At 38.3% G+C, this 12642-nt stretch overlaps 1 protein-coding gene across 1 annotated transcript in view; it reads right to left on the bottom strand.

Moving 5' to 3' along the window:
• Positions 1 to 12642, bottom strand: part of MPP3 (MAGUK p55 scaffold protein 3) — an 80509-nt gene that overhangs the window by 25862 nt on the left and 42005 nt on the right. Inside the window, exons 9-12 of the mRNA XM_083376269.1 lie at positions 12320 to 12516; positions 8393 to 8457; positions 5305 to 5325; positions 999 to 1040 (exon numbers count right to left, since the gene is read on the bottom strand). Coding sequence (XP_083232395.1) covers positions 999 to 1040; positions 5305 to 5325; positions 8393 to 8457; positions 12320 to 12516 — 325 coding nt within the window. The remainder of the gene's footprint in view (positions 1 to 998; positions 1041 to 5304; positions 5326 to 8392; positions 8458 to 12319; positions 12517 to 12642) is intronic.

The following is a 12642-nucleotide window of genomic DNA, read 5'->3' as shown; positions in this document are numbered from 1 at the left end:
CCGCACGCACGCACACACACACACACACACACACACTCACATGAGATCCTTTCAGGTGCTCAGCACTTGGTCCACATTTATGGCTGTTCACAGCACCCCAGAGTCACTAGACCATAATTTTTTATTTATATTGTTTTTGCTGAACAAATGATTCACTTAAAAGCCATAACCATTGCTTAACAACTGCCACCAAAAAAATTCATAAAAATCAAGTCAGTCACATGATGACTCACTTTATGACCATTACAAATTATGACGATAAAGGGTGGGCTCCCTTGGGACCATAAGCTGAGAATTGCCTGCCCTACAGTATTTGAATGTCAAAAATAAAACCAGGAGAGGGAGGGAGGGAGGAAAGGAGTCAACAGCTCCCCATTACTAGAACTAAAATAAAGTACCAAGAAAGAACCTGGCTCCATTATTCATTCATTAAGTACAGACATTTTTCAATCATGTCCCTGACTGCAGCCATAGACATTTTTTCTTTCTCCCATAGAAGTGGACAGCTATTATTCTCCTGTAATAAAAAACATTTTGAGAACAAAGTTCCAGAAGGATTCTACCAGCCCTCTCTAATCTACCAGATTCCAATCTGGTGTAGGCCAACATCATTAGTTATAAAGCAACTGTATACAAATGCATCAGGAGTGGAATTTATACTATAGGTTGCAGAACTGTTTGCATAACAATTGAACTATAAGATAAGAGCCCTGGTGGCAGAGTGGTTAGAATGCAGTATTGCAGGCTACTTCTGCTGACTCCCGGCTGCCAGCAGTTTGGCAGTTCAACTCTCACTGGCTCAAGGTTGACTCAGCCTTCCATCCTTCCGAAGTCAGTAAAATGTGGACCCAGTTTGTTGGGGGCAATATGCTGACTCAGTAAACCACTTAAAAGCACTGTGAAGCGGTATATGAGTCTAAATGCTACTGCTATATACCTTCCTGTTTCTAGGGGAGAATCTAGAATACGTATTATTCATTACAAAGACTGGTACCCACCTATGTATTGTCCATTGAAGTAACCCTCACAGTCACAGTCTTCTGCAAAGAAAAAAGAGTGAGAGAATAGGTACAAATATGTTATAAGTTGCAGGTCATGCATTCTGGAAATAAGAATGTCATCATACATATTTAAGCACTAACATGAAAACAGGTGGGAAATAAAGAACAGAAGCTAGGCAAATTCAGTAAGTAAAGCAGTGTGCCTTGCATAGAGAGACTGACCTCAAGAATCCATAGACAAACAATTCTGTTAGAAACTCTGGAGAAGTGTGGGCTGATGCCAGGCTATGCCAGTCTAGCCTGACAGTCTTCAAACATCTCAGATGTCCTTAATTCTGAGCCAAGCAATCCTGACATGGAGTAATGGGAGTTATATATTTAAAGGCTCACTGGCTGAGCAAGGCCAGTGCTTGCTTGCTTGCTTTGCATATTATTATTTTTTAACTGATATCGTAATAAAAGTTGAAATTGTATTGCTGTGGCCAGCAATACTGAAAAAGATAGCTTACTGGGATAAGGTAGATAGATACTTTTCTAGGGTTTCAAAGTAAGGAAAACATCTCATGAAGTTGATTTACTATAAATAGTTATTTTTAAGTAATTATAATTCAAAGGCTGAGTTCAAAATACAAGATACGCAGACAACAAGCAGTGGATCAGCAAACTCTCTCATGAGTCTTGGACATGCTTGAAAGATATCCAGAGAGTTTTAAAAACATAGATATATGGTTGCAGGTATCCCCCCCTTTTTTTTGCGAGAGTCACACACAGAACACATGAAAAGTGGCAGGGTTTCAAATATGTGGTTGCAACTTGAGTTTTTGACCTCCCCCAACAGATGCTTCTTTATGGCTAAGAAAGAAGGCGTTGTCCCCAAATTATTCATCTAATGTTAACACAGTGAAACCTGGATGAAGAGAGGGGGCATGAAATAGTGAGTGCACATAAAAGTTCTACCTTTGAGTTAGCATTATCTGGTACCCTTGTGTGCATGGTTCACTTTTGATAAATATGTTTAGATTCTGAATTTTTGGTCCCACTGAACTTAGAAGGGGGACCAAGTTTTAAACAGTTTTAGGATTGTGTGATTAGTCTTGACAAGAACTCAGTCCTTTATAGTAATGTTTCTCAACCTTGGCAATCTTTCAGATGTCTTCAATTCCCAAAATTCTCCATCCAGCATGCTTTGATTTTAGCTTAATGCATGTATAAAACCAGTAATTTGGGCTTATCACCATGACTTACAGTTGTGTGATTTGCAGTATAAAGCACGCTGATCTGACTTATTCCACAAACCATACAATTAATCTTAAATGAGTATGACATGTGAAACCATCCAGTGGCTGTTTCAAGGTGACAAAATAAGCAGCACACTCAACTGAAGAATTCAAATAGAACTAGCCAACTGTGTTACTGTTGTATAAATCTTTTAATCAGCCTTCCCAACTGCTGAGACTAAATTCCCATCATCTCCTGCCAATTCACAAATCTGGATTACTCCAACCCTTTTACCCTTTCTTAATAAGTAAAAAACCTAGATGTTCCCTCAGGTATTTGGCCACAGAGTTGGGCCAGGCCTGACAATTGGTTTGTTTACTTTTGCTCTTCATTGATGAGTAACAGAATGCTTTTTAAACTCTGGCATACACTGTATTGGTCTGCTCGATATTTACTTTATATATTTCTCTTTTTTGCTTTTAGCCTTCTATGTACCACCAAGCGACTGTTTTGAGATGAATGGCTAAATAAATTGTATAAACAATTATCTGGAAACTGCCACGTTAGAGATAGCTCCTCTAATCACTCTGGCCAAATAAGCAGCAAATGACCTCGGCCCCTTTAAACTAATATAAAAAGCACAATGTTTATCATTAGTAGGGAAGTGTTTTTCTTTATTTCTTTCCCCCTTAACTTGATTGGGTTCTTTATTTATCTATTTATGTAAAAGATTATATATGTCCTCCCATCTTAAGTAATTTTGAGTGGCTCACAAAAATAAAATCAACAAGTAAGACAATAATAAAGCAGTAAAAACATTAAAACAATAAAATAAAAACACCACAGTTGTCCCTTTTGGATGCCCACTGCAGGCTCAGCTGCCCTCCTTCCATACTATCTGCCTACTACACAGTCCGCAGTAAAAAGTCAGGTTTCTGTGTACTTTCAGAAGGTTAGAAGGGTGGAGGCTGTCAAATCAACAATGAGACGCTGTTCCAAAAGGTAGGGGCAGCTATGGAAAAGCCACACTTCCACGGTTCCAGTAGATGGGATTACACTTCAGCAACAGCTACACTAGGGGACTGTCCCAAGAGATAAATCAAGGCAATTAAGTTTAAACTCCTGCATTATTAATACTGTTATTAAGACTTGATTTATAAACTGAGCAGCTTTTCTTATTTGAAGCATTTTTTTAAAAAAGGAACCTATCACTCCAATAAATTTTTCTGGAAGGTGCAAGACCAAATCAAAAGGAAAAAAAAAGAGAATGAAAAATAGCAACACATTGTGGTTCAACAGGAAATTACCTGCTGTGTTAACAAAAGCTCCTAGAAACAGCACAATAGCTTTTTAAGAAACAGCAGGAGCTTAATCCGTGTGATTAGCACATACAAAAAAATAAATTACATAGTAAAACACAAGGCAAATTAATAGCTAAGGAAAATTAAATGAGATTGACATAAGAGGCCCTGAGTGTATATGAGAAAAGTTTATTTGTCCCCTTTTATGAAGCTCCAAAAGACTGGTTTCCGTTGCAGATAGAATAATCCAACTTTTATCCAAGGACGGAGAGCCAATTTGGTGTAGTTAATATATCAGGCTAATAATCAGAAGATCATGAGTTCTTGTCCTGCTTCGGGCTACAAAGTAAGCTGGATGGCTCAAGGTCAGTCACTTTCTCTCACTACTTAGGAATGAGGTAGTGGCAAACCACTTCTGAAAAACCTTGCTAAGAAAATGGCAGAGACTTGTCCGGTCTCTGAGAATTGGACAAGACTGAAAAGAAGGGGGGGGGGGGAAATTGCTAGTAAGTTAGGCAAATGACTGTTCTCCTGGGCTGGAATGGGATGATCACTGGAAATCGAATTTTGAAGACAATCAAGCAGAGATTGGATGTTGTACCTCACCCAGTGTCATGTGATGGGTGGCTATACAAATATGATAAATAAATAAGCATCTTAGCATTCTAATCTCAATATTCCAAAAATACATTCTGAATTCAGCTTCTCCTCTCCTTCTCTGCCCTTCAGCTTGCTCTTCCTCAATTCCCACTTACCTAGGTTAAGCACCAAGTAATCCATCCTTTTTTTAATCTTGAGGCAAGTTATCTATATTGTATGTTCTGAATATGCAGTTTATTTTACAGCAAGATAATAAGGTAAACATAATCACACTGAAATAATACATTTAGATTTATGAGCATGCCTTGTTTATTCACACTTTTTCCTGGAAAGGAGGAACAAATTAGCATCAGATATTATCTATTTGACGTTTATCACTAAATGAGCATTCACTGACTTTAAAAAATGCACACCATGCCCACAAAACAATATAATGTATGAAGCCATCCCCCAAACCTCTATCTTTTTTCTTCAAAAGAATGGTTTCAAATCCTCAAACCTGTCTCAAAATTCCCCCCAAAATTCCACATCCTTCCCAGGAAGTAGGTGGTTCACTGTCTTGTCAAAGCATATTCAGATTACTTTTTAAAAAGCATCTTTGATGCAGAATCAATTATGGAAAATGATAAATGAACGCACAATTGCACCATCTAGTCCAGGGGTAGGCAACCTCGGCTCTTTTATGTCTCATGGACTTCAACTCCCAGAATTCCTCAGTATAGCTGACTGAGAATTCCTCAGAATTCCTCAGCATAGCTGACTGAGGAATTCTGGGAGTTGAAGTCCATGAGTCATAAAAGAGCCGAGGTTGCCTACCCCTGATCTAGTCCAACTGAACAATCTAAGCCACAGGTCTGCAACCCGCGGCTCCGGAGCCGCATGCGGCTCTTTCAGCCATCTCCTGTGGCTCCCAGTCCTCTGCCATGTGCAGTCCAAAAAAAAAAAAGCGGGACTAAAAAAGTTCAACCAATCAATTCAAATATGCACACGCATTTTTTGCGGCTCCCAGTTTTTCCTTTTGCGAGCGAACCGGTTCCGAGTGGCTCTTTCACTGTTTCAGGTTGCTGACCCCTGATCTAAGCAATATGTATCAGCATCTTGATTTGCTTCTCTGCAGGATGGTTTCAGCAGGCAGAAATTGACTCTGCTTGATGCTGTCACCCCAAAGTAGCTGGAGGACCTACCTTTCTCAGAAGACTGATCATCTGCGGTTAGCATGAAAGGACAGAAATGAGATTGTTAAAAGGAAACCAAGAGAAACACCTCAGGGGATTCAGTCCAACTGCTTAAGTGTAAGGAAAGCACCCGATACATTGTCAAAAAATATGTAAGGGAATATGGCGGAAATGCATTCAAACTGAAGGAACATTTTTTTCATCTTTGATGAACATTTAATAAAGATAGAAAATACTGGAATAAAGTTTGTATTTTGATACAGAAGATTTTAAAAGTGAATGTAGAATTGAAAGCAAAGACCTTTCTTTTGGGCGTAATGGATAAATAATCGAGACATCTTATTATGGAACTTGTTTTTGTGGTACGATAACAGCAGTGAGATTTTTATGCACTCAAAGATGGAAGGATTCACAAAGGAAGAATGGATGGTGAAACTAGGAGAACTGGGGGACATGTTAATTTGACAGCCTTGATGAAAGAAAAGGCTGCGGCAAATTTTATTTCTACCCTGAAACCATTTTTCAATTTTTTTGCAAGAAACTGAAAGAAATGAGAAGTTGATTTCAGGATTTGAGAATTAATATTTTATGGAATTATGGAAATAATGTAGACAAATGTTATAACCTTACAGTAAGTGTTTGATTTAGGTTTTTTTTAAACTTATATCTATACCAAAGAAATTTGGAAGTCATTCTTTTTTCTATTTTTTTGCATTTCCACTTTTTTCTGAGTTTTTTCTTCTTTCAAATCTTTTTTTCTACTTCTTTTAACTTTGTATTTTTTTAAAAAAAATCAATACAATTATAAACATACATACATATATACATACCTACATATATTAAAAGGCAGGATTTTACCCACTCCATTTGCCCCAATTTGAAGGGAGAAGGGACAAACTCAGAGTCCAGTAAACAAAACCTGAATAAGTAAGTAGAGATTATCGTATTTTATAGGGACTTTTGTAAAACTACAAGACCGTGCCCCTAACCCCTCACTAGTTGTGCAAGAAAATTTGTTATTGATAACTTCCTTCATTTTCTTTTTCTGTGCACATAAATACACAGAATTAGTGACAGGAGCGGAGGAACCTTTACAAAACTAGTGCATGGGGCGGGGGCAATATTTTGACAGAAAATATCCGTACAAAGATAGGATGTCCTTTTACTGGCCATTTTCTTTTGTTGTGCTGTGAGTATGCACTTCCTTCCATTAAATCAGGGCAAGTTCAAAGGGCAACCCCTGTCCCACCCCTTCCTCCTCCAAAAAATGATCCCACAGAGCACAGTACAGAACTGGGTAGAATTTTCATAGCAAATTCTCCCCTTTCTCTCCCCTTGGGGTTTCTTTATGCCTCCTTATGTGCTTTGTGGTGATTGAGGATGGTCATCGTCTTTATTTTTGCTCGATTTCCCCATTAAAAGCTTTGTTTTCCTTGCAAGGGAAAAGATCTTCCTCTTATGGACCATTTCAGTGGGACTGATCTGACAATTACAGGAGAGAAGTGGGAGGGTAGCAATTTCCAATCTTGACAGTTTTGTCTTCTGCATACTGTGGCTTTGATGGGGGAGGAAGTTATGTTAGCCAGGGATGAGGAAAGTGGAGGTTTTGTGATAATATAATAAAATAGAAGGAGGAAGGAGCATTGGTATGTTTGCTGCTTTGAGTTACTTATAAAAATAATAAAAGCAGGATAAAAATAATATAAGTAAGGGCCCAGAAAAAAGAGATTGTTGACAAGAAGAATGTAAGGAGGGGCAATCAGAATGAGCAAAGTTTGGTCTGTGTGTACCTTTTAGCTCTTTAAGGTAGTCCACGCAAGAAGCAAAACAATGAATTTTAGCTCTTGTCTTTATAGTAAGGTTACAACCAGCAGAATCTTGCAAGACCTAATGTATATCTCCCTTCCTCTCGTTTTATTCTCCAGAAAATTAGGAAGGGTCCCTTCTGAAATGCTCCCTATGCCTCCTCTCTTTCTGTGGGCTAAGATATCTTTTACAGTTGTCCCATCTATGGCTCTTCCTCCCATCTCCCAAGGCCATTCCTACATACCATTACAGCACCAGAACTGGAATCTGTGATTGTCTTTTTTCTCTTTTTAACCATTTCCCCTTCCACACCAGTGCTACCAGCCTGGCCAATAGTAAAGGGGTTGGTGTTCTCTGAAGCAAGTGATCCCAGAATTATTTTAAAAAAAATTGGGGTAGAAAATGTATGGGATTCTGTATTTCCCAAAGAGATTTCCTTATTTTGACTGTGTGTTGCCAGAACTATTGATAAGGAAAATTTAATTGCAGATTATTGAATCTCTGATGCAAAAATTCAGAACCACTAGATCAGACATGTCACGTGATGTCACGAGACGTATTGGGACTGTTTTGCCATTGCCGGCAATTTGGATACCCCTGCATTAGATGGCTGAAAAGAGATCAAGAAGATATTGTTAGCGCCACCTACTGTTCATCCTGATTTTGCATCCCAGACCTGGCAGCCCTAATCCTCTGATCAAAGCCACTAAAAGGAATATAATATTTAATTTATAATTTAACTACAATTAAAAATGTGCCAACCAATTAATTTTTCAGACTTTGAAATGGCTTAATTTATCTAATTGATTAATAGGTGAGGCAATATTAGATTTCTAGCGGTCTTAGTCTACAACTGCCAATATGGTCCTTGGCTGCAGAAATCTAATTGAAGAATGCTACTAATTTATTTTAATACTTTATGAGTAGACTGCTTTACATAGGAGGTGAAGAACTACAATTTACAACTAATAGTGCATATTTCAAAGTCTCCCTGATTTGCCTCTCTCTATCCTGGATTGCATGACCAAACAACAAACAGTTAGCTCCGCTGAATATAACTATCCCTAAAAGGCTGGCTATCAACCTACAACATGAAATGTTTTCTTCCCCTAAAGCTGTCTTGTGTGGATTATTTTCAATTCTCTCAATTCTGGCACTGATTATTGTCTATCCATGTGACACAGCAATGTACTTGTGGACTGAAGATAGCTATCCATCAAAGGGGCAAAATTTACAAATGACAAGATAAATGCATCTTGAACAAACAAGGAAAAGGTTTGTAGTGACTCACAGTATGGCTTTGTAACACTTCTGGAATTGTGCAATGCACCGATGGTTCTTCTATACATTAAGCGTCTAAATAAAAAACAAGATTTACATTCAGAGATAGGGGAGCATGCAAGAAAACACTAAGAACTTTTAAACAACAACAGAAAAATAGCTTCCATCCATACTCCACTGGAATATATGAGCTTAAGTCCTGAATTATAGATTGGCTGGTTCATCCATAAAGCTATGTCACTGAACAGCCACTGTGGTTTGGTCTGCACATAACAGGTAGATTCACATATCGTGCTAATTTAAGGACAAAGAAAGTAGATTTTGATTTAAGATAATTTGTGCTATTTATTTAATCTCTTTTTAAAAAATAAATATTTATTTTGTGAAGGAAACACTGAATCCAAATTGTGTCCCTGAGCCTAACAGAGGGACTACATTGGACTCCACACAATAGCTGCTCTAAAGCAGCTATTAGTTGCAAGCAAACCCTTTGGAAGTAAAAACCAAAGGGGAAGGAGTTTTGAAAACACAGGACCCAGTCCAGATGAGGTGCGTGTGCTGTATCATTGGCAGTTCAAGCTTGTTTTTTTATAAAACTAACACAAGATTTCATTCTGAAGTCCCACTGAACTAAGCTCAAGTAACCTAATGGGGCTCCCCGCTAATGTTATTTTTCTATGGATAGGTGAAAAAGAAAAGTCTGAATTATGCAGACGTGTGCCTTCCTGCAAAGAAAGCCCAGAGTATTCTTCGTTGAGAAGCAATTTGGAGTAACAAATCAAGTGCATATTTTTCCATGCAGACTTCTTTACTTTTCTTCTTTGGGAAAAAGCAGGCAGTCAAGTTGCATGGAAACTATTCTCAGTCATCCAGGTCATGGTTGTCCCAAAGGTGCTTTTTTCAAAAGGCAACTGAACGTAGTTTTTTCCTTGAAGATGTTTCACTTCTTATCCAAGAAGCTTCTTCAGCTTGACCAGTTTTGAGGAGGGAGGAGGAAACACCTATGGTACATTCTGCATGAATGGTTGGACACATGTGGCTGTTCAAGTCCTCCTCCACCTCTGAGGACAGAGACATTCTCCAACCATTTCCAAAGACAGAATTTCTCCTCAACAGTGACAAAAACATTGTGATTGAACACCCCTGGAGGAATTATCTCCTGGGGCTTTAACTAAAGTCTTGGAAACCAAGAAAGCAGCAGACTACTGGACAGGTGGGCTATATATATATTTCACAAATAACTTGAAAAAGTTTCTTTCAGAGCAGGGAGAAACATAAACACAGCACTTATTTACATTTTTAAAAAGCGAAATAAGATACATTTGTTGGACTATGTATGTACAACTGTTTCTAAATAGACTGCAAGCAAGGCAAGGTATCTAGTTGTACCCATTCAGGGGTTTTTTCAAGGGGCTGTACAATAGTTGGTTCTTCAGCCATTTTCTATGGCAGAGAAGGAATCTCTTGCTCTGCAAAGTGTTCAGTCTCCAAAGGAACTTTTCCAAATTATTCATGAAGTGCTGCACAAACCTACCAGATGGAGGACTGTATCTGAAAGGGCTAGAGAGGATATTCACAAGGGACTTTTGTTTAACTTATAACTAAACAAATACAAAAGGACCATACCTCACTCATGAAAACTTACTTGAAATGCTTTTATCTGCATTTCCAACACAGATTATTTCTACTCAAACTGAGTATGAAATATTCAGGAAAATCTACTGCTTGAAACTAGGTTAACCCTTCAGTCAGTTTTCTGATACTGTTTTGGGGGTCTAAAAGTGAGCTGGCCTTGGCTGACTTTACTAGTCCGAATTTGGTTCAACTCACTGACAACTGTCCTTGGTGCTGCTTAGTTTCTTGAACACTCAACCCATCTTCACAATCTCTTTTAGAACAAAGACAAAATAGGTAGTCCTTGATTTATTATTGTAATTGAGCCAGAAATTATGGTTGTAAGTCATGGCAGTTGTCAAGTGGGTCATCACATGATCACGCCCAATTTTATACCCTTTTTTTGCAGCAGTCATGAAGTGAACACTATGGTCATTAAGCAAACAGGATAGTCATTTAACAAATCCATTTTATCGCAATGGACACTTTTTGCTGGCAACTAGAAGTAAAACACTGAAGTCAACAACAACAACAACAAAAACCTATCAAAAATCATTATTCTGTGACTGTGGGATGCTGCAAACTGCCATAAATGCAAACCAGTTGTCAAGTACCCCAAATCTGATCATATGATGGTGGGGGAGAGGTACAGCCATTTAATCTCTGGAACCAGGTCGTAAGAATCTTTGGGAAAGGTGGATCATAATTTTGAATGGACACTAAGCAACCAGTCTTTAAGTGAGGACTAGCTGTAAGCAAGTCTGAAAAGACAGGTCAGTGAATAAGATTCAAGCTGGTCAGACCTAAGTAATACACTCATCCTGCATTTCACTGTTTAAGAAATCTGAGTGGGTGGCTATTCTTAACGGCTCATATGAAAGGAGGAGGGGAAGGAAGTATTGTTTCCTTTCTCCCCTCTTTTGGTAAACCTGTGTATGTGACTGTCTATAAAAAGGACAAAGATTTTAAAGAAATGTTTGCTACTGCCCCCACAAGTTTTATTACTACCAAGTTGCTGCAGGCGGAGGGGGGCGGGCCTTCAAAGATGAAATGCTGTGATTAATAGTGGAAGTCAGCCAGTTGGCAATATGCAGAACATTCATTTCTATTACCATTGATCTGTTCCCTCCTTAATAACAAAAATCAATTTTTAAGAAAAGAAAAATTCCAAGTGACAAATTGCATTTTGCTTTTCAGAGAAGATAAAATTGCTTGTTAGTCCAGTGCAGTTGCAGAGAGTTGAGATGGGATCACATTAAATTTGCCACTTGAAAGCTAAACTCAAAAAAAAAATAATCTGCAGCTATATTTTATGCTGAGTGAAGCATAAAATATTATTTTATATTTTTTTCAAGAAGTTTCAGTGATACAATTCACAATTTTGGTCATTTCCAGTAAACTATAAAATACTACTTTCCCCTACAGTAATTTTCCTAAGCCTTGTGGTATATTTGACAAGGTCTTTCCCCTATTGTACCATAATGAAGTATTTGCATGTCTAATTCAGAGTAATCTCTGCCTCCATGGCCTCAAAGATGCCACACAAGGACCAGGAAAATGATCAAAATATTTCATGTTGAGCCATTAGAAACCATAGTCAGTTACATCACCTCAGCATAGCTACTTTTTCCTCAAATCTGGAAACCAAAAATTATTTAAAGTTTGTTAGAAATGCTAGTCTGCAATCAAACATTGTTTTATGCCAGAGCTGGACCAAAATATATTGTGTAAGAAGCCATCTGCACTCTAAGTTCTGAGTATAGAAAACAGGATAGCGGTTGAATCTTACTTCAATTCTGATCAACAACCTAAATAGACAGTCCATTATCCTCAAAGAAAGAGAAATGGTTGGAGAGTTTAGAAGAAAAATTTTAAAACTGCCCTACTCTTTGTCATCACCACTCTGCCTAAAAATAAAGTCAACTATGGTTTGTGCCAATCCTTAATTGCTACATTGGGGAGAAAATAAAAACTACAGCTAGCAGTTGCAAGAAACACAAATTCCTTGCTTCCCTTTTATCCCCTAAAGGAAGGAAGAATGTACAAGTCCAACAAAATTCACAAGGTGCCCTCATAAAAACAAAACATGATCTGCTTTACTTCAAACTGAGAGACAGCTTTGTTCACTGTATTAGTAACCAGGTCTTGCACCTCAAGCCATCGCTCTTCCCCAGAGCTTTTTTTGTTAAAAAAAAAAAGTGCCGGAACTCACACACGTCATACAACCCGCCTTGCCTACCCTACAAGGTTCCATCCAAAAAAAGTGCCAGAACTCTGTTCTGGGTGTTCTATGACCAAAAAAGCCCTGCTCTTCCCAACTCACCTTTCTTGGAACTGCTTAGAAGGAATCAGCCCTGCTCGAAGATTTGTGTCACCCACACGTTTGGCCTGCCACCATGTTGGGTCATCTTGGCTAACCACTTCCAAGATGTGCCTTCTCTGAAAAGGTAGCCCTGCCTCCTGACATGGGATAGCTTTATCCTCTTTTGGATTGTAGGAGAAAAGGGCTCTCATGAATACCTAACAGATGAAAGAAAGATCACCGTGACCATGATTACAGTTTTCCTACAATTTATGCAGATGGAAAAGAGCTTCAGAAATTTATATGGATTGCTTTCTGAACTCATGGCATGGAGAACTTTAGGG

Source organism: Vipera ursinii (genome assembly GCF_947247035.1).
Source record: "Vipera ursinii genome assembly, chromosome: Z".
Classification (NCBI taxonomy): Eukaryota; Metazoa; Chordata; class Lepidosauria; order Squamata; family Viperidae; genus Vipera; species Vipera ursinii.
Note: the sequence above shows the minus strand (reverse complement) of the source record. Positions and strands in the feature narration are given on the sequence as shown.